Below are 22,220 nucleotides of genomic sequence, written 5' to 3'. Positions count from 1 at the left end.
AGGAAAGGCGTTGTGTTGATGTGAATTGGGTATTAATTACCGTTTGCTGTCAATAACAACCTCACCTAACTACCTAACAACCTCATCCTAACTACCTAACAACCTCGACCTAACTACCTTGTTAATACAAATCCAACAATAGTCACTACATACCACATCGTGTTAGAAACAAGCCAGCAACTGCCACTAACTACCCTACAGGTATGGTAGTTAGTGGTATATGTTAAGTATTTTCTTTCTTACTCTCGGTATTAAGAATATATATAAATGCATATGTCATTAAATATGACTGCATATTCCGTGTTGTTTATTTTCTTATTTAAGGCTTCTATCCCTCTGACTAGTGCTCTTGTATCTTGGTTTAATTAGAAGAGGATTTCTCCAAATGTCATATTTGTTCGAGGTTGACTAAATGAATAAAAATTTACTGTATAACGTATTACACTTATTATAAATTTACACAACGTTTCGAACCTATAAGGATCATTCTCAAGTAAGGAGACAGGATGTTTGACTGATAAAGATTAAGCCACCTAAGAAGTGGCACGGGCATGAATAGCCCGTAACGGAGACAGGATTGTTTTACATTCAGCTACTGGGAACAAAAAGTTGCAAGTAGCACCGGCTATGGTGAGCCAGCCCGTCCTCGCATACAAAAATCCAAGCTCGTTAATCCAGCCGCCAAACCTCCTGTTTATGAATGAATGAATTTACACACGACTCACAAGTGTTCGAACGTCATCAGTTGTGAGTCGTGTGTAAACCGTTTTTCATTCATAAAAAGGGGGGTTTGGCGGGTGGATGGAATGGACTTTTGGCTTTGTTGATGAGGACGAGCTGACATAACCTGAGACGGGTTGCTTTAAATAAACCTAATACAACCCAAGCTAACCATAATTATCCCGACCTAACCCTAACCTTTTCTATTCTTACTTAACTTAAAATACAAGAGATGAATTTTTGTGTTGAAAAAAACACAAAAGTGAATATATGAATATATGGAATATATAAATATGAATATATGGAAAATATAAATATGAATATATGGAATATATAAATATGAATATATAGAATATATAAATATGAATATATGGAATATATAAATATGAATTTATGGAATATATAAATATGAATATATGAATATATAAAAAAATTAATATATGGTGTTGACGAAGTGCGTCATATTACATCACAGTGTTGACGGCGGTACACGTTTCAGACACGAGTGAGAATATCCGTGCAAACAAAACAGAAAGTTGACGACCTTTGACCCCGCTACAGGTGCTGTTCGTGTGCTCGTTTGCGCTGGGTGACGGGGCGGCGTACCTCAACCTCCCGCCGTGGGCTGTGGTCTTGGCCTGGGTCCTCACCTGCTCCTCCATCGTCTGCATCCCTCTCTACATCATCTACATGTTCATCATCACCCCGGGCACCTTCAAGGAGGTAGGTGGACGCGTCTTCATGGCCGCGGAAGTACAACCTGTCCTCTTAAAAAGAACGTCGCTTTTGGCCGTTTGCCCGTATGACCGAATTTGGACGTAATTTGAAAATGAAAATAAATTTGGGATTTTTTTTCAACAACAGTAAGTTAAGGGTCCTCTGATAGGTTAGGTGGGCAGGAAATTCTCATAAAGTTTCAAAACGTTATGAAAAACATGAATTTAAAGAGTCCTCTCATAACCCTCTGCGCGTACGCCGGACGACTCAAACAGAAAACGGAACAGAACGTCACTTTTGTGAGTCGATTTCATTTCAAATTACGTCCAAATTTGGCCATAGCGCCGCCCATACCAGCCAAAAGTGACGTTATTTTTAAGAGGACGGGTTGCCATACCCCGGGCACCTTCAAGGAGGTAGGTGGACGCATCTACATGGCTGCGGACTCATCTGGTGGGTCATATGATGTTCCGGGAGCCGTTAGTAGCGTGTCTTTGCACCCTGCTGTTTTTAAGATTCAGCTACTGGGAACAAAAAGTTCCAAGTAGCACGGGCTAGGGTGAGCCCGTAGTGGGCTGAAGTTTGGTCTCATGTTATGGGAAGTTTCGGAGAGTTGCTCTTAGTTCTTGTTCATAATGTTGTGATTTTTGTTTTGTACTTCTTCAAGTTCTCCTGTCACTTTGTGTCTCACTTTCGTCAATAATTCCTCAAGTTGTCCCTCTGGTATCCTTAATGTATTATTAATACTGGTGACTTTCTTCTGTTGGCAAAATAATTTTTGGTAAAAAGTTAATCTTCTTTTGCAGATCTTAATTTTTCTTTCCAAATGTTAGAAATTTTCCTCGTCACGGCCCTTGTGGATTTGTTCATTTGATGCATCACGTTATTGTGATCTCTGTGTGTGACCCGTTGTGTTTCTCTCTCCCCAACAGCGCATCAAAGCCATGATCAAGCCTGAGGAGTACAACCCACCACAGCTCAGCCAGATCAACTCCAATTACGGAACACATGTTTAAGTCCCCCCACCACCATCACCACCATCACCATGCACCATAAGACTCGTCTCAATCTCAACAATGGAACACACACCTGTTTCAGTCTCCCACCACCATAACCTTCCTCCCTATCCCCACTACTATCACAAATTTTGATGTCTCAATTCGATATGGTTAGGTATAAATAGGAGCGGTGCGTATGGGGGCAATTTTACGGGCTATTCATGCCCGTGCCACCTCTTATGTGGCTTAATCGTCATCAATCAATGGGGCAATAGGCATTCAACAATTTACGTTATCCTCATGTGGCCCTATCCGTGGTAGAGCACACTAACAGAGCCTATGTATAGGCTCTAACACATCCTGGAAGGCTAAATATTTAAGTTATGTGTAAAACTGCGGTCCAGTGTTGACCAGCATAATACCATACACAAAATAATGAGCCATCAAAAGACGCTATACTCCTTGGAAGGTGAATTGAGTCAATTTCTAATAATCAACAAATAACTTAACCCAAACATGTGTGAAGAAACTGAAGACATTTCGATCCGTCCGTAATCAGGTCGGGGTCCTAAAACGGGACGAAACGTCACCTTCCCTTCTTGTCACGTGTGTGGGGTGGTGTCCAACCACGCTATTGTGACCTAATAACTCTTCCAGTGATAAGTGTGCTTCTCTTCTACGGACCCCACCACCATCCCCTCTCTTCCCACCCAAACACTTTATGATCCTCTTGTTGAGACAAACGTGGTGTAATGTGATACCTCCCAGCCCCAGACTGTCATGTTATCCACCCAAAACGGTTATCTCCTCTCCTGTGGGATGTATCCTAGGGAATGTCAACCTTGGCACGCCTCTATAAGCCTAAAAAGGCTTCCTGTCCCAGACTATTTATTTATTTATATGCAGGCGATGAGTCACAATAACGTGGCTGAAGTATGTTGACCAGACACACACTAGAAAGTGAAGGGACAACGACGTTTCGGTCCGTCCTGGACCATTCTCAAATCGATTGTGTCGACTTGAGAATGGTCCAGGACGGACCGAAACGTCGTCGTCCCTTCACTTTCTAGTGTGTGGTCTGATCAACATATTTATTTATTTATTTATTTACAAGAGGGGGTATAATGGGTTGAGAAAGTATAGATTTTGGTGATTACATAATGCAGTGTTGTAACGCAACTCATGCTACACCAAACCATCTTGCTCTTCCCCTCTGCGTCACTCTTCCCTTTCAAAAGACTCCTCACACTTCTCCCCGCTCTTTCCACATTCATTTCTAATTGCCTTCCCTTCTCCGGTTTATTTAAACACCCCTAAACCACCCTCCCCCCCGTCCCCCCAGCTCGCCATTACATCTCAACTCTCCTTCCCAAACTATCGTACAGCTTGAAGGAGGATAGAAATAGCCTAAGCTACTCTATCTCTTTGAGATGTATTTTCATTATCTCAATAAACGTACTTGAATAGCTTGCTCTGGTATAGTCGGCTCTTCCCTCTCTCTCTCTCCATGCCACAGTCACTGTCACTGTCGGGAATCTGTTGTACATATGTATTCCAAACACACACAAAACATCTACACTGCATCCATTACAGATACACATCACTGATACGATGTTGTTAATTGTCAGATTATATTTATGGGACTCTCCCACTCCCCCCCCCATACCCCCCTTCCCCATCACACACCCATAGTGTTCCGCTGACAACTTTCTAGTACAGTACTTTAGGCTGCCAATTGTCCGTCTCTGTTTCTTGGTCTATACGAAGAATTCAAACTGTGACCTCTGCAGAGACGCTTACAGTCTACAAACACTAGTTTTGCTGTTTATATGCTGATTGGCCTTAGTTTCGTTAATACGTAGATGAAACCAGTATGGCATGTGTTTATTGAACAATGTGAAATTTGTGAAGCTGAACATATTTGTATGTATGACGTTCAAAACCCCAATCCATTATAATGACTTAGTGTACAATTATGTTTGCTGTGTATATCTGTAAGTCAATGAGTGTAGCGAAGCCTTGAGGGGAAATATTACCTTCCGCCGCCTTGAATAGATAGATATATATACCTCCCGCAGTTATACCTTCCGCAGTCTTGACAGAGAGAGATATATACCTACAGGTTATCCGTGACCCCTTTGTGTACAGTGTAGCCGAACGATGAGATAATGTAGCATAAGCTTACTGTATCTATGTAAATATATAGTACCCCCCCCCCTAACATCGAAGAGGTCAAACCTAATGCTTCTGTTGACTTTTAAGTGCAAAATCGTAGCTTTAGTTGTAAGTGCAGGAGAGCTTATGTATCTGCAAGTGTTACAAAGGTTACCCACTAGTCATATCAATAATATTTACAATGTGTGTGTGTGTGTGTTACAGTTAACTGTTGTGGCTTGTCTTACTGTTAAATGGGAAAACAAATAATATTTTGTCACAGCAAATACAAATAGATATTTTGAATATCAAGTTTAACAGTTTTGTACAGTTTATAGATATTAAGATTTAGTGATATGTTTTTATGTATATTTGTGACATTTGTTGAAGTATTACTGCTGTTGTGATCAGTTGTTGTGAAGCATCATAATGGTATTGTGGCCATAACTAGAAACAGTGGTAAAATGGGGGACTATGAGGCTACCTCCCTTGTATAGAGGACCATGAGGCTACCTCCCTTGTGTCGAAGACCATGAGGCTACCTCGTGTCGAAGACCATGAGGCTACCTCGTGTCGAAGACCATGAGGCTACCTCCCTCGTGTCGAAGACCATGAGGCTACCTCCCTTGTGTCGAAGACCATGAGGCTACCTCGTGTCGAAGACCATGAGGCTACCTCCCTTGTGTCGAAGACCATGAGGCTACCTCCCTTGTGTCGAAGACCATGAGGCTACCTCGTGTCGAAGACCATGAGGCTACCTCCCTTGTGTCGAAGACCATGAGGCATACCTCCCTTGTGTCGTATTTATGTTCATGTCTACCTCCCTGTATATGTTGTGAGGGGAATCTTGTGGAGTCAATGGATGGGGATAGTGTCGTGTGAGGCGAGTAGTGGATGACAGAGGGATGGGGCTCAGCGCAGGTCGCTGGGCTCCTCAAGATGTCGCTGCTTCCGCCTATGTCTTGACCCGTATCACACTTGTCGTCTTCCGTAAATATATATATTTGTACATACTTCACTGTATAGAGCTGTGCCGGTCGTGATTATATATATATGTAAATGATCGGACACTGGCAGCGTTAACCCTAAGGGCCTTCAAATCCTGCTTAACGACAGCCGAGTTAAGCAGGACAATCTGCTGGGAGACACCTCGGAGGAAGCCATACCTCTGACAACCTTCCCTCGCCTAAGGTAACTCTCACTTGATGCTTCAGTTGAAAACACGATCTGTGTTGCCGATGGCGCGCGAAGGTTGTGTTCCAGAATGCGCGCTCCTCGTGGCATCCATCATTACCATTATTAAATGATGTTGGTCTCTCAGTAGAGACATCTCCATGTGTGCGTGACGTCACCACGAACTCCAGCTGTTGCAGACGACTTGCATCAACTCAAGTCCTGAGCGGATCGGTGACGTCACGCGTTCGCGTACTCGTCTCATATAATTAATAATATTTTATATTCCTTTTCATCTGTTTAGACAGTAATTGTTGAAAACTGAATGTCGAATCATATATATATATATATATATATATATATATATATATATATATATATATATATATATATATATATATATTCCATTTAAAGAAGCATTATTTTCTGCCCTATATGAAACACTGACAAAATAACAAAGTCAAAATGCATAGCCAGGTTTCCCAGGTTTCATAATTTTATACTGATGGTTACAGATTAGTGAGTGTAGAGGCAGCGTGTGTGTGTGTGTATGTGTGTGTTTACTATGTGTCTCTGTGTCATGCATTCTCCTGCAGCACCTGTTGGGCCATGTGTCACAGCCAGACACGTGGTCCAGTGAGCTCTATTTACCCCCCCCCCCCCTATGTAGCATACTTTTTTCGTGACGTGGCACTGAACACGTGTTCATCACGTGTTGTATTGTTGTCAGACACGTGGCTCTCAACACCTGTTCACCACGTGTTGTATTGTTGTCAAACACGTAGCTCTCAACACCTGTTCTCCACGTGTTGTATTGTTGTCAAACACGTGGCTCTCAACACCTGTTCACCACGTGTTGTATTGTTGTCAAACACGTGGCTTTTCATCACCTGTACACCACGTGTAATATTGTCAAACACGTCGCTTTTCAACACCTGTTCACCACGTGTAGTATTGTCAAACACGTGGCTTTTCAACACCTATTCTTGCAGTTGTCTTCATCTTGACTGTCAAACAAGGCGCTTCAAACAATCAGGTCTCCTGTTGTAACTCGCTGTGTTATGTAACTGTGACACAGGTAAATCTCTCATGTGACACTATGTGACACTAGTGTCTTCGTGCCTCAGGCGCTTGTCACACACTGAATGTGTGTGTTGGTATGTATCTGTACCCAGGAGCTGGGCGGCTGGCTAGGGGGACCAGTCCCTGTACCCAGCAGCTAGGCGGCTGGCTAGGGGGACCAGTCCCTTGTACAGTCTCACGCACCGAGGACCACCAAAGTTGGTAAATGTCACTATGTTAAATCAAATACATTATATGACAGTTTATTAGTTGTTTGATGCCCCTCTTTGTCTGCGAAAAATAAGCAATTGTTTGAGCCCTCATTACAAAACCATGTAAATGGAGCCCTCTTAGGCCTACGTGAAGATTGTAGAAAGGCCAATAGACTAGGTTTCAAGGTCAAAACAATAAGATATCTTGAGTTAGATAACTTCAACAACAGTACTTAAAGTACTTTTGCTACTTAAAATAGCAAAAGAGCTAAATTAGCGGTGCTATTTGTAAAAGTAATGATAATTACATTTCCAAAAGGCTCGTTCATCACAGTTTCACTCAAAATTAATTGACATTTTAAACAACTATTCAACAATGACATGTTAAAGATTCGCTACCTGGAACAAAAAGTTCCAAGTAGCACGGGCTATGGTGAGCCCGCGCACAATGACAATATTCCCAGTACCGTTAGTTTCATGATAAACTAACTGTATGATGCGCAACAATATAAGCTACTGACTGACCTTCCACGTTGGGCCCAGTTAAGTTCAAAAGCACCACAAACACCCTAAATATGGTGATTCAGTGACAGCCAATCGAATGACGAAACGTGGCAAATAACCCGGATGAAGGAGGTGAGAGGACCAATGAAACGCGCCGGGACGAGGCTCAAGCCCCGCCTACTACTACTACGTCACACACATCTGGACGCTTGGACTTCAGTGACCAACGCTCGCCCAGGAGATATGGATGTACTCGCCTTCTCCAACAACAATTTAAAGTAAGTATTACCCTGTTTAGTGCATATTACTAATGTGGTCATCTTTGATAGTTTAACTTCCTCATTCTGATAACACTAGATGATCGCGCTCGTGGATAAATTAATGACCGTTCAAGATTCGTGTTTACTTTGTTGGTTGAAGATATTCTTAATTTAATTTCAATGATTTTCGGATTATATTAGCGCAAGACTGTTGAGCTACCATGGAGCCGCAAGCCGGTGACATCGTACGATCGATAGACCGACCTTGGCTTGAGAAACTAATATTTTTAAAGATCCTTATTCAATTGCAAGTGTTTTTCCAGCCATGGCAGCAGTCCTCAGACACCTCCCACAATTAGAAAATATATCCTTAGAATAGTTAGAATAACAAATGTATCATATACGCATAAATATTAGTAAGATCAAGACTACGACGATAGTTGACCAGACCACACACTAGAAGGTGAAGGGACGACAACGTTTCGGTCCGTCCTGGACCATTCTCAAGTCGATTGTCAATCGACTTGAGAATGGTCCAGGACGGACCGAAACGTCGTCGTCCCTTCACCTAGTGTGTAGTCTGGTCAACTTACTTTAGCCACGTTATTGTGACTCATCGCCTGCCTACGACGATAGTCTTGCATTATCAAGAATTTAGTTCATGGCTCAGTTATTTACGGTTAAAGGAACTGAACCAAAGTATGACTACGGTTGTATATGAATCCGCAGTGGGTGTGGATGAGTTTACAACATATACGTGAGTGTATAACCTGTACATGAGTTTCCATGAATGCAGGTCATCCCGGCACCAGCTCTTGAGTATACCAGCTAACTTACGATGAAGTTAACACGCATAGGCTACACGCTGCTTTCAAATAGGTCGCCTGCTGTTGTCTATTTTTCCAAACTTGTGTGATTGGGCTGTTTATCCCGACCCTCAGCAATGGAAAACTAGTAATAATAACTGCAATATACTGTGCGTTTTTCGTTCTGGGCATCACACGAGCGATGAAACTAGATGAAATAGTTGGTCATGAAACCAGAATATATTCGGACAAGGCGTTGAATCAGTTGAAAATATTGTCCCTTGCTTTTTGTGATGAGTATTGTGGTACGGTAAAACCTAAAACCTTGCAAAGGTTTTAGGTTTTAAAGGCTTTAAAACAAATTTTTGTAAGAATCTGACATTTTAACAAAGGCGCTAACATGCAATTAATATATCTTATATATTCGGTAACCGATTTGTTGTAGGTAAAGTTAGGCGTCTCCGTTTAGTACTTTGAGGGATTTAGTGTCATAAGATAAGATTGGAGTAACGTACATGGTCTTTTGATGGAGAGTCCTGTCCAAGTATTGCTTACTTGAGCAAACTATGCGATCCAGTACCAGATTTCGTGATACCTGTGGCAAAGGTCTCTTGGAGGCCGTATTCAGGGTGAGACTGTGAAGGTATTGATTCAGTCTGTCCTCTTGAATAATACATCGCATTATTGACGTCAAAAATCCCAACGGACAAAATATGATGTACTATGAACAAATCCACAAGGGCCGTGACGAGGATTCGAACTGACGTAGGTTCCAACCCTCGACACAGCCCTTGTGAATTTGTTCATTCAATGCATCACGCTATTGTGATTTCTGTGTGTTATGATGTACTATAAAACATAGCAGTTCGCAAAAGTTCACGGTTTCTATGCGTGGTTCGTGGGTTAGGTTAGATTGAAGAAAGTTAGTACATCATTTTCTGCCCGTTGCAACCACTCCAGAAGACTGACATTACCGGTCTCAGCTGGTTGACTGACCTCTGGCGGTGATGTGCTCATGGTTGCTCCAGGCATGTCAGTCGATAACAGTCATTGGGATAAGGAAGTTTGCCTCTTAAATATCATTCTCAGCTCCAAAGTACCTTGTATAGAGACTGTTGTGAACCTCTTGTTGAATCGCTTGTGATATAAAAAGATTATTGATATGTATATGTATTTGTGTACACGTATGTGTAATATATATATATATATATATATATATATATATATATATATATATATATATATATATATATATATATATATATATATATATATATAACTGAAAACTCACACCCCAGAAGTGACTCGAACCCATACTCCCAGATGCCACGCAACTGGTATGTACAAGACGCCTTAATCCACTTGACCATCACGACCGGACATAATGAGGTGATAGCCGAGGCTATTTGAACCACCCCACCGCCGGCACTCGGATAGTAATCTTGGGCATAGCATTTTACCAAATCACCTCATTCTTTGGGGCACACGTGAGGAACACAAATGCGAACAAGCCTGAATGGTCCCCAGGACAATATGCAACTGAAAACTCACACCCCAGAAGTGACTCGAACCCATACTCCCAGATGCCACGCAACTGGTATGTACAAGACGCCTTAATCCACTTGACCATCACGACCGGACATAATGAGGTGATAGCCGAGGCTATTTGAACCACCCCACCGCCGGCACTCGGATAGTAATCTTGGGCATAGCATTTTACCAAATCACCTCATTCTTTGGGGCACACGTGAGGAACACAAATGCGAACAAGCCTGAATGGTCCCCAGGACAATATGCAACTGAAAACTCACACCCCAGAAGTGACTCGAACCCATACTCCCAGATGCCACGCAACTGGTATGTACAAGACGCCTTAATCCACTTGACCATCACGACCGGACATAATGAGGTGATAGCCGAGGCTATTTGAACCACCCCACCGCCGGCACTCGGATAGTAATCTTGGGCATAGCATTTTTACCAAATCACCTCATTCTTTGGGGCACACGTGAGGAACACAAATGCGAACAAGCCTGAATGGTCCCCAGGACAATATGCAACTGAAAACTCACACCCCAGAAGTGACTAATGAGGTGATTTGGTAAAATGCTATGCCCAAGATTACTATCCGAGTGCCGGCGGTGGGGTGGTTCAAATAGCCTCGGCTATCACCTCATTATGTCCGGTCGTGATGGTCAAGTGGATTAAGGCGTCTTGTACATACCAGTTGCGTGGCATCTGGGAGTATGGGTTCGAGTCACTTCTGGGGTGTGAGTTTTCAGTTGCATATTGTCCTGGGGACCATTCAGGCTTGTTCGCATTTGTGTTCCTCACGTGTGCCCCAAAGAATGAGGTGATTTGGTAAAATGCTATGCCCAAGATTACTATCCGAGTGCCGGCGGTGGGGTGGTTCAAATAGCCTCGGCTATCACCTCATTATGTCCGGTCGTGATGGTCAAGTGGATTAAGGCGTCTTGTACATACCAGTTGCGTGGCATCTGGGAGTATGGGTTCGAGTCACTTCTGGGGTGTGAGTTTTCAGTTGCATATTGTCCTGGGGACCATTCAGGCTTGTTCGCATTTGTGTTCCTCACGTGTGCCCCAAAGAATGAGGTGATTTGGTAAAATGCTATGCCCAAGATTACTATCCGAGTGCCGGCGGTGGGGTGGTTCAAATAGCCTCGGCTATCACCTCATTATGTCCGGTCGTGATGGTCAAGTGGATTAAGGCGTCTTGTACATACCAGTTGCGTGGCATCTGGGAGTATGGGTTCGAGTCACTTCTGGGGTGTGAGTTTTCAGTTGCATATTGTCCTGGGGACCATTCAGGCTTGTTCGCATATATATATATATATATATATATATGCAATTGACGATCACAAAACACTGATCATTTTATGCGGAAAATCCACAGAGAAATATGAAATGAGATGAACGTTTCGGCTTGTTAAAGCCTTTGTCAGTCTGGTGTTGACAAAGGCTTTAACAAGCCGAAACGTTCACCTCATTTCATATTTCTCTGTGGATTTTCCGCATATATATATATATATTATATTTATATACTATTATATATATTATATTAGTATATTTATATTAGTATATTTTGGTAGCAGTCTTTCTTGTAAGCATATGTTGTTGAATATGACCGAAAAGGTAAGATTAATAATTCTAACACAAATTTTCTCAATATTTCTTATGTTTCTCTTCACTGTCGACAGTGAAGAGAAACATAAGAAATATTGAGAAAATTCGTGTTTAGAATTATTAATCTTACCTTTTCTGTCATATTCAACAACTTTTATTTATATATTTATTATGTATGTATATGTACATGTGCATGTAATATTAACAGTTGAGTAACTTGGTTCACAGGATTGTTACATGCTTAACTAAACCCACCTGAACCCATTATGTGCCTCTGTAACCCTTTCCACCACCGTCCATGGGATGGGTATGGAGTGCATAATAAAATAATTAAATGTAAAGCGCCAGGACTTTGAGACTATGTTCATAGGAAATGTTTTTAATCATATAAATCATAATAATGATATAAAAGCACAATAATATATCACCATGTTAAAATTGGTATTTTTGACTGCAGTGTATGGTTGGAATTCAGTAAATCAAATTTGCATGCTCGTAAGTCGTGTATTTTGTACCTTATTCATGATTTAAATTATGTAAATATTCACATGCAAACCAATATCAAATTAGTAGTAGGCGTTAATGAATGATTAAATGTAAAGCAAGAAATAATTCGCCGCTAGACAAATTCGTGAACAAATTAATTTGATAGAATTTCAACCAAATTTTGCACTTTTATATCTTGTTAGAAAATTCTGACCATATTTGTGGTCCTTTTGATGATAGGTATACTTTTCAAAATTATTCATATTTGTCGTTAACAATGTCCCGGTTTATATATATTGGATGTCGAGTAACTCGAAATGGATGAAAAGTAATTATTTCCTCGTATTCATTCAGCCCGTTCTTAGAATAAATAAATTCGAACGAGACATCAAACCACCTGGTTAGTTATCCTAATATTTATGATGGTCTGAAAACATATTACGGTTCTAATAATAGTCTACTTGTAAACTGGCAACTGAACCTTTGTCCTAAACAGTGTGGTGTCAAGCTATATCCTTATTGCATTATAAATTGCTGGTTTAAAATATAAACGGTATATGCTGAACTCGTTTTATTTGAAATGGTCTGAAATTTGTTTTTCTGTAAATTACATTTTAGGGAATAGAATTCGAAAACTATAGAAATAGTTTTCAAATTCCATATTTCACATTCTTTAGAATAATACTCCGTATTAATGTAAGCAAATGTAATGAAACTTATCCTAACCAATGGGACCTGCAATCACCTGTGAATTATTTAGACTGAGTTAATTACTCATTTACAGATGTTTAAAAGCTAATTCATTACATGTAATGTAATGTCATTATAACTATGTAGTACTTGGAAGGGATATAAGGATTTCAGGACAGGACGGAAAGAAGGAAGGAATGGTGCCCAACCACTTAAGACTGTCGGGGATAGAACGCCGACCTGCAAGAAGAGAGACCGTCCAGTGCAACCATTTGAACTGGACGGTAGAACTGTTCTTGAGTGGTTGTTGAATGGTTGATAAAGGACATGTTAATAATAATATATAATCCGACTCACAAGGTCTTCTCAAATCTGACGGATTTATGGATTGTAGAACGTAAATATTTGTTCATTAGGCCGCATATTGTTTATAGTTTTTCATTACATGTAGCCTATGCTTTATATATATTAAAACTTTTGAGCCAAACTTTACCTAACCTAACCTAAGCCTAGCCAAACCACAGTTAACCTAACCCTTAATAGTTACCTAGATATATATAGTTATATATATAATAGTTACCTAGGTAATAGTTAATAGATAATAATAAATAATAATAGATAATAGTTACCTAGACCCTACCTAACAGTAATTTAACTCAGCCTAACAAAAGAGAATATAACAAAGACAAATTATCGGTAAACAAAACATTTTTTGTATTAATAAGATGACCGGCCGGTTTTCGTATACTTTAGGTATTCGTCAGGGTAAACTGAGGCCCAGCGTCACGCCTTCAGCAGTCACCACGATGAAAAGGTCACAAGAAACTAAAGTTCAGCCAAGATAAAAATGTACAATAATTATAATTTGTGACCTTTTTGTGAATTTTCAATTTTAAGGAGCCTCGTGCATTTCTTTCCATTCAAAGTCAAATATAATATATATATATATATATATGTATATATATATATATATATATATATATATATATATATATATATATATATATATATATATCTAATATTAGGCTATGAAGAGTGATATTATTGTTTAGAACTAAATGTTGGTTTATCTCCCTAGTTCATCTACTGGAGCTTGATTGGTCAGGTCTCGCGCCACACTGTAATCTGTCATGGTAGGTGTACAATGGTTTTGAATGTTGGGAAAATGTGCATTATGTGGTATGTTATATAATTGTTGACTAATGGCGTTTTCCACTGCAGATATACATCACCTGCTGTACTATAAATTACTGTTTTTAAAACCAAACAATAAACCGAACCTTTATTGGATATTATTCACTGTGTATAGATAATTTGATTACTGGCCTTGGGTAGTTAATTTACTTGTTTGGGATCCCCAGGTGCAGCAGAAGAGATGAATACTTGTTCCGGTGTGGTGGCGGTGGTGGTGTTAGTGATGGTGGTGGTACAGGTGAAGAGCCAGGCTGCCGCCGCCAGGGACCCGCCCTCCCCCACCAACGTACGACGACTGCTAGGACGTAAAAAGCACACCCTTGCCTTGGAGAGCCACGCTGATGGGAGGGTGGTGATGACAGATCCCATGCCTCTTGTGCTGGCCGAGGTAGTGCGGAATCTAGGAGGTGACGAGCGTGGTCCTTGTGGCGTCCTGCTCTACTACGACCTGAAGACGGTGCCTCCCGAAGATTTGGATATTTTCCGCACTGCTCTGGACGTCCCCGTCACACTGGTAGATGTGAGCAAGCTTAAATTTTCGCTTATCACTAAAACACGACGCCGGGTGCCGCTCATCGACCTTCTCTCAAACCGGACAGACAACCGCTGCCGGATACTTGTGGCTTGGTCGTTAAGCACCTACCAGCGCGCCCTCCTTGTGATGGCTGAGGGAGAGCCTGGTGTTCTGGGTTCCAGAGACACCCTGGTCTTACCTGTCACAGACCAGCGCCTGGACCGTTTCATCCCGCGACTACGACGGCGCATCCTAGTGAAGAGGCGGGAACCACGCGGCGTGCGCGGACGCCGGGACCTTAATCTCACCAAGTTCCTGGTGGAAGGAGCTTGTGAAGTGTGTGAGCGTTACTTGTTGACCCGTCTGGGGGAGTGGCGACATCCTGAGGGGTGGGTATGGGGAGGAGCCATGCACTATGGTCAGGATCTGTCTGGGGGCACCCTAACGGTGGCTTACACTCCCTCTGTACCCAACATATTTCTAGTGGAAGGAGATGGTGTTCAGAGACTCGACGGCATCGAGTTGCGACTGTTGGAGTATGCGGCTAAAGCTCTTAACTTCAGCTATCGCTTAATTGGACCTGAAGATAGTGTGGGAGCTGTGAACAAGACGTGGGCGGGGAAGGTGAGCGAGGTGGTGAGTGGGCGGGCAGACATAGCTGTTGGTGGATTAGTGTACACCGAGGAACGAGCTTCTGTTGCCGAATATACCATTTTGTTTAATAACGAGTTGTGGGGCATCGTGTGCCCCTTGTCGGCTCGCCTGCCAGTGTGGCCCTACATCATGTTCCCCTTCAGGACTGAGTCAGCACCCTCAGTGTTCATCCTACTGGTAATGCTTCACGTGATGGTTTACCTGGTGGGGACGGTGATGGGGGCACAAGCGCCTCAAGGGCCAAGGGACCCTTGGGCAGAGTCCGTATTCAGAGTTGTACATGTTGGTATATCCATGTATCTTCGCTTCATGGCCTGCTTATACTTCTGGAACATATATTACTGCTTCATCAAACCCAAGTACGAGCCGCCAGTGGACACATCGGCTGCTCTTCTACAGTCAGGTTATAACTGGGGCGTGGTATCTGGCACCACTGTCCCCAGCATTCTCTCATTCTCTCGACACGATGACCACAGGCAACTTGTAAGCAATGCTGAACAACTCTCATCCATAAACGAAGGGTTTCAGCGCCTCCGCAAAGAAAGCCTGTGCCTGGTCGGGGTACCTAAGAGGTACGCATTTGCCACCATAGCCATGCGACATACAACGAAGTGCGGAGAACCCGGCTTGCAAGTCAGCACAGAGGACCTCAACTCTGTACTCGGTGGATGGATACTGGCTCGAGGATCCCCACTTACTTCCTACATAAATTCCATCATCTTACGCCTACAGAGCTTCGGCCTCCTGGATCACTGGCGGAAGGAAATGCACGAGTTTCTCATCACTCGAGCCCCTAGAGACCTGCCTTGTCTCAACCCTCCTCCTGCAGCTCTCACAATGTTGGATCTGCGGCTCGCTCTCTTTTTACTCGTGGGTGGCTGGGGTTTGGCCGTGTTCGTTTTCATAGGTGAACAATTTGCCTATAACTTCTTGAAGATGACTGGTGCGCCGGTTGAGCACCGCGACTCAGATATTCCCGCCCAAACTGAAGCGCCGTCTAACAACGAGGAACCCGGGAGTTTACGTGGGTGGCTCGCTGATATTTTGTATCCAGAACCTTCTATTAATATAAGTGCAAAAGAAGCAGCTTTTCGAAAACAGCTGAATTCTATCCTTAGAGATATTTGGGGTTTCGATACGAGATGAGATTGGACCCCAGAGACGCGGGCGGCGTGGCCTTCGCCTCTGGGAGCGCCAAGGGACCGTACTCAGTCACTGCCTCTTGTACCACCTCGACCACGTCGGCACTTGCACGACATTCGTGACGTGCCTGTTGACCTACTCCATGTTGACCATCGTGACCCGAATGAATATAAGCAGGGTCCATGGTCGGTGTTTATGGTGGCCTCCAAGGCACCCTCACGCCCTGGCAACATCTCTACTGCTGCCAAAACTCATCGTAGATCCTCCCTCTCCACTCCACTTCCTCAAGATGCTACTTCCATTCCCAGACGCACCTCATTACCCCAGGAGGCAGACGACAGTTCACCCTGGGTGAGCAGTAGCTCCACAGTAGTGCATCACCCTCACACACTTCCCTCGCCAGAAAGGGACTCTCCAAACATAAGACTCATCCAGCGCCTTGACTTGCCTCCAGCAGCCAAGAAGTACATGACGTATGATGCAGACAACTACTCTGAAGAGGACGACAACTAGCCAAATGACACGCGGCCTATGGTAGGTGAACTGATTTGCTCTTAAGATGTTCACTTTTTGTCTACGCGTGAGTTTATCCACATCACTCCATCCATGTAAACAAAGCCTCTGTGATGAAAGACGTACAGGCTTCATAAATGTTTGATGAATTCTGATCGGGATGGCCGTCAAAGGAAGTCTCGCAAGCTTCACCTCAAATCTACAAACCACATTTTGTGTCCCTTGTCCCATGCTCAGTTTAGAGCACGATAAACTGCTTACAGAGGTTTCTTGTGAAACTTGGAACTTAAACCTTCCATTTCCTTGGAACAATGATAATAAGTATTTCATGGTGGAATCTATTTATCTTGATAAAGTACAGACAGTTTTAATTTCTATATACTTTAATATATAGTTCGGTTTCAGATATTGTCTGGTGTATTAAGCAAAACTATCTTAATCTTGTAGCCCTTCCACGCAACACCAAGTTGGTCAGCAGTCAATAAAGCCAAACTTAGGATAGCGCAGATAACCTTCAACTAGCAAGGTTATTTATGGAGAGCAAGGATCTAGTTGCTCATACATTGCGCAAATACCACTGGGAACTGCATCTTTTACTTTGAGAACTAAACCACACACCAGAAGATGAGACGACGACGTTTCAGTCCATCTTGGACCATTATCAAGTCGACAATCGACTTGAAAATGGTCCAGAACGGACCGAAACGTCGTCGTCTCATTTTCTGGTGTGTCGTTTAGTTCTCAAATCTTCAAGCCACGTTATTATGACACTCTGCATCTTTTACTCTCATTTTTATGCATGTACAGTTTGTCAAACTACCACCATCGTGACCCAGAGTCTCTTAACACAACGAGTGAGAGTTTTAGCTAACTGTTATAGCCTATACCCGGCCTGTGGGTGAGAGAAAGGTTTCAGTCATAAAAGGTTCAGAGGCGATGTATTATTCGAGAGGACGAGTTTATTGGACCCAGGTAGTCTTCAAGACTAAGCAATTCACTTGGGTTAAATTATAACATAGACCTCACTTCCCCGTAGTCAGTGAGAGCGAAGCCCGTCCATCCAGTTGGCGGTGGTGGAAAGGTTAGGTATCTGCGTCGACTATATATACTCACCTATATACTTTGGCGGTATATAGATATTGCATATACCGACTATATATTCTTTGTATATATGTACTTTGCCTCTACGATAGGCAAAGTTGGCATATATTAACTTCGCTACGATTTCTGGTAGTTTTGAATGAAATACATTCATTTTGAATGAAATACTAGCACTTTTTTGGACACTTGTAATGAGGATCTCTAAATTCTTAGTTTTTGTTCATATTCTATCACATGGTTGTGCTGAGTTTACATTTGATCTGCTCTACTTCAGCCTTCAAAATCGAATTCAAATGTTTATTCAGGTAAAAGTACATACTGTACATAGAAGCATATAATGCAAACTCACCCAGATACTTAATAATCGACCCTAAGCCGAGCAGTAGCAAAATCAACGTATTTACCAATTTGATTGGATTATCCATAGGTATGTGACTCTTCTTGCACGATAATCTATGGAATAGTAAGTGTAGATATCACTTTATCTAATATCTATGATAACTACCGTTATAAATTTCGTTTTCTGTTAGTAGTTTTCTTTTAAAAATTTATATAACATAAACTAATATAAACTAGTATATATTTTTCTGCGGCTACTGCGTTACATGTATAGGAAATATTACCGTTTAGCTTTTTATTATCGAGGACAAAATGCTTGCTAGGCTAATTAATTAACCCCTTGCCAACGGCAAAGTTGTCCGCCTGGTTAGTTTTGTTCCTTTATTATGCACCCCATACCCTTCCTGTGGGCGGTAGTGGAGAGGGTTACAGAGGCATATAATGGACTCAGGGACTGAACCCCACAATTCATGTAGCTGAGCAAGTTACGATCTTGATGAGCTAGTTGCAAAATTCAATGCACATCGTCACATCAACACTGGGCTCGAGACTGACCACAACTACAGTTTATAAATTAAGCAACTGACATGTGGAGAGCTAGTGTCTCAATTGATATGAACAAATGGAGTGTAGTGCACAATTGATATGTCTGTCCTGCACACCGCCGCCCCGCCCCCGGTACCAACCAGTCAACTCCTAACAATATCTGAGTGACTCGAAATATCCACTGTGTCTTTAAGAAACTTAAGTTGGTTCTTGCGACGTTTGGCGGTAACAAGGGAAAACTCGAAGACACGAAAAGGCTATTATTATTACTATATCATAATTGTTTATAGTTAGACTTGAGGAGGGTTATGTTTTTTGTTTTGGTTCTATTCTCTTATTACTATTTCCAGTAAGTAGCTAAAGTATTTTAGAAATCTGCCTCGAACATTGTCAGTTGAACGCAATTAGTTGAGTAACGTGTGACATGTTTTTCATTCATAACCCTTAATTTCTTTTCAGGGGGGGTGGGAGGGAGGTCTGGATTAATGAGCATTTGGCCAATGTTTATATAGATGGGCTGTGGGTGTTGCACCTCCCAGCCTCACTCGATCGGTAGTATTGAATCGAGACCTATGAATAAACTGCTTGCATTCCTGCTCTGACATTTAAAGGTGAGGAACATGTGGGTTTGTCCTTGCCTCCCGCGCACAATAATTATATTTGTTAACATTGTGGTGGCGTGTTTTAGTTACCTTCACCAATCTTGGGGGACAGGAAGCCCGTTAGACTTATCGAGGTCTTCCTAGTCCATCAGGTTGATCTCTCCTAGAATACAATACAACAACGTTCCCATTACTCCCGAGTCCATCTTTATTGTTAGGTGAAAGAAAACTTCCCCAGAATATCTCTCTCTCCTTCCCACGGGAATCAAACCCGTGACCCCCTTCTGTTGTAATCAGGTTATATTTGTAATGTTAGTAGCACACGGTATATGTCAAAATCAGTCGCTTATTTCAAGACAGGGATTGTGTTGCAGGTTTGTGCGATTGGTCCATTAACGTGCCACAAGAGGCTATCAGCACTCCCACAATAGGCTATCACCACTGCTACAAGAGGCTAAAACCACTGCCAACCACCTCAGTGGTAATTTACCAAGCTCCCACCGCAGTGGTCACCACCACCACATCATCTTAGCAGTCAGTGGGCAGTAAGGAACAAGAATTCATTACAAATCAACGTCTGCTCGACCTTGGATTTCAATTTCCATGTAACTGACCAAGTACAAATTTATCAATTTCTCTTAAGAGATAGTTTAGAGAGGAAAACTAGCGAAATTCTGGATGAAATTTGTACGGATTTAGGAGTGAGGGCTGACAATGTTATTAGTCTACATCACGATTTTAGGCTAACTACATTGTCAGTCTTCGCTTATTGTAGATTGTACAATGGTATATTGTACAAGCTACTGTAGACTGGCTGTAAACTACAATCAATCTACAGATGCTTGTAGATTGGTTGTAAACTACAACCAATCTACAATTGTTTGTAGATTGACTGTAGTCTACAACCTTTAACCATTTTTCCAATCAAGAAGATCAATGCTAGTTTAGCCTGTAACCGTGAATATGCCATAGTGTTAATTTCCTTTTAATTTAATATAACTAACGAATGTTAATTTTCCGCCGTTATTTAACGCCATATGTACCAGGATAGGTATGACCATAGAGCAGCAATACCTATCTCCCTTTCACTATTTTACCTTGCATCTACATGCCTATCACAAATGTTCTCTTGCCTATCAGCCTGTCACAAATATACCTCAAATGTACCAAGGTTTGATCATATACATTTACCTTACTTTGGGCTACTTCTCGCCAATACGCTAATCGATATTGTAAACTAGCCATAAAGTAGCTATTGAAAGTAGCCAATCGCTACTTCTCGCCTGCTGCACCTTCCTGCTCTTACGGGTGAGAGCTGTCCTGCTTCCTCCAAATACAGGAAGCCGGCTGCTTGTTGAAGGACCCCCCATTTCACTTGATCTTTTCCAGGTGTACATTAAAGCTAAAAAGAGTGTCTAACATATTCATTCATTGTATAGAGTCCAACCTACTCTCCTCTTCTGTATAGTATATTCAACATGATTTCCTCTGTTGTATAATATATTCAACATACTTTCTTCTAGTGAGTAAGCGTAGCATATTCTTGACTTGATACACTGAAGAATATTTTATATATGTATTATAAAGACATTTCAAATATATTCTCCATATTGTTTTATTTGTGTAAATTAATCGGACTTAGAAGAGTACTAAAAGTTATTTTATAGCCTTTTTAATATGGCATCACATTGACTGTTTATACAATGATGTTTTAGTGGTGGTGTCAGATATATCATGAAATAATGTTTAGAAATATACTATATTTTTTTCGCCAATGCTGCAATTTACATCATAGTTGCTATCAAAGAATAGCAATTACACGTGTTCCAAGATTCATCCCAACAAGATTGACTTTTTACCTATTAAACAAAATATATATTATATGATTCATAATTTTATCATTACAATAAATGTTAAGGTTATCTAATGGAGTATATTACCCATAATTATATTGTGTAATAACGAGAAAATATATTTACTTTTAGTAATCCGGCCCCAGCCATTATCATGTAAATATTGCACCTTTAGTGAACTCTCCAGCACCTAAATTGCTAATCCTAAACTCAATGATCTCAAATAACAGGAGCGAGGCTGAGTGGTGTGAGTGCACTGGCCAAGGAGAGTTGTTGTTGTTATAGATTCAGCTACTGTCAACAAAAACCTCCAAGTAGCACGGGCTATGGTGAGCCCTAGTGGACTTACCTGGCAGAAGAGCGGGGCCTGTAGCCTGACCTTTAATAGGCTGCGTGGAGGCCTACACCTTCACAGGGTCATCCGTGTTCTAACGGGCTTCTTGCCATACATATTCGCAACATGTCGAGGGTATTGTGAGATGTTGCATATATTTTGATTACTAGATGTTGAGATACGTATAATTTTGCGATGTTATAGATCTCTCTTTTTTAGCATAAATAGATTGTATATAGTGTATACTAAAATTATATATATTGTATATGTTAAAAGTATAAGTAGCGTTTTATTCACCTTTTTTGGTACCGATGTTGGGAAGCTACCACTTATCATTGGTTAATTATATAGTGGACTGAGTAGCCTGATCAATATTCGAACAACTGTGTGTAGCCTAGCCAATGTTCGAATAATGTGCGTAACCTGGCTAATATTGGACCCTTGTCTGTAATGTTCCAACATTGTGTAGGTGTATCCTTGTTAATGTTCCAACATTGTGTA

At 41.6% G+C, this 22,220-nt stretch overlaps 2 protein-coding genes across 4 annotated transcripts in view; both read left to right on the top strand.

The window, feature by feature from the left end:
- LOC123768204 (sodium-dependent serotonin transporter) overlaps positions 1 to 7,090 on the top strand; it is an 85,600-nt gene extending 78,510 nt beyond the window's left edge. For all 3 annotated transcript variants that reach the window (XM_069306949.1, XM_069306951.1, XM_069306948.1), the window contains exons 13-14: positions 1,282 to 1,443; positions 2,370 to 7,090. In XM_069306949.1, coding sequence (XP_069163050.1) covers positions 1,282 to 1,443; positions 2,370 to 2,453 — 246 coding nt within the window. In that variant the 3' untranslated portion in view covers positions 2,454 to 7,090. The remainder of the gene's footprint in view (positions 1 to 1,281; positions 1,444 to 2,369) is intronic.
- Positions 7,091 to 7,764: 674 nt separating this feature from the next.
- LOC123768206 (glutamate receptor ionotropic, kainate 2) lies at positions 7,765 to 21,943 on the top strand. Its single transcript, XM_069306947.1, has 4 exons — positions 7,765 to 7,818; positions 14,005 to 14,059; positions 14,288 to 16,965; positions 19,907 to 21,943. Exon 3 carries the CDS (start codon positions 14,302 to 14,304, stop codon positions 16,432 to 16,434), a length of 2,133 nt encoding a protein of 710 aa, XP_069163048.1. The 5' UTR covers positions 7,765 to 7,818; positions 14,005 to 14,059; positions 14,288 to 14,301; the 3' UTR covers positions 16,435 to 16,965; positions 19,907 to 21,943.
- The last annotated feature ends 277 nt before the right edge of the window (positions 21,944 to 22,220 follow it).

This window comes from Procambarus clarkii, chromosome 59 (genome assembly GCF_040958095.1).
Source record: "Procambarus clarkii isolate CNS0578487 chromosome 59, FALCON_Pclarkii_2.0, whole genome shotgun sequence".
In the NCBI taxonomy this organism is placed as follows: domain Eukaryota; kingdom Metazoa; phylum Arthropoda; class Malacostraca; order Decapoda; family Cambaridae; genus Procambarus; species Procambarus clarkii.
Note: the sequence above shows the minus strand (reverse complement) of the source record. Positions and strands in the feature narration are given on the sequence as shown.

What these genes read in the sequence shown, in the direction of transcription:
- LOC123768206 (XM_069306947.1), top strand. Translation starts at nt 14,302, where the DNA reads ATGAATACTTGTTCCGGTGTGGTGGCGGTGGTGGTGTTAGTGATGGTG.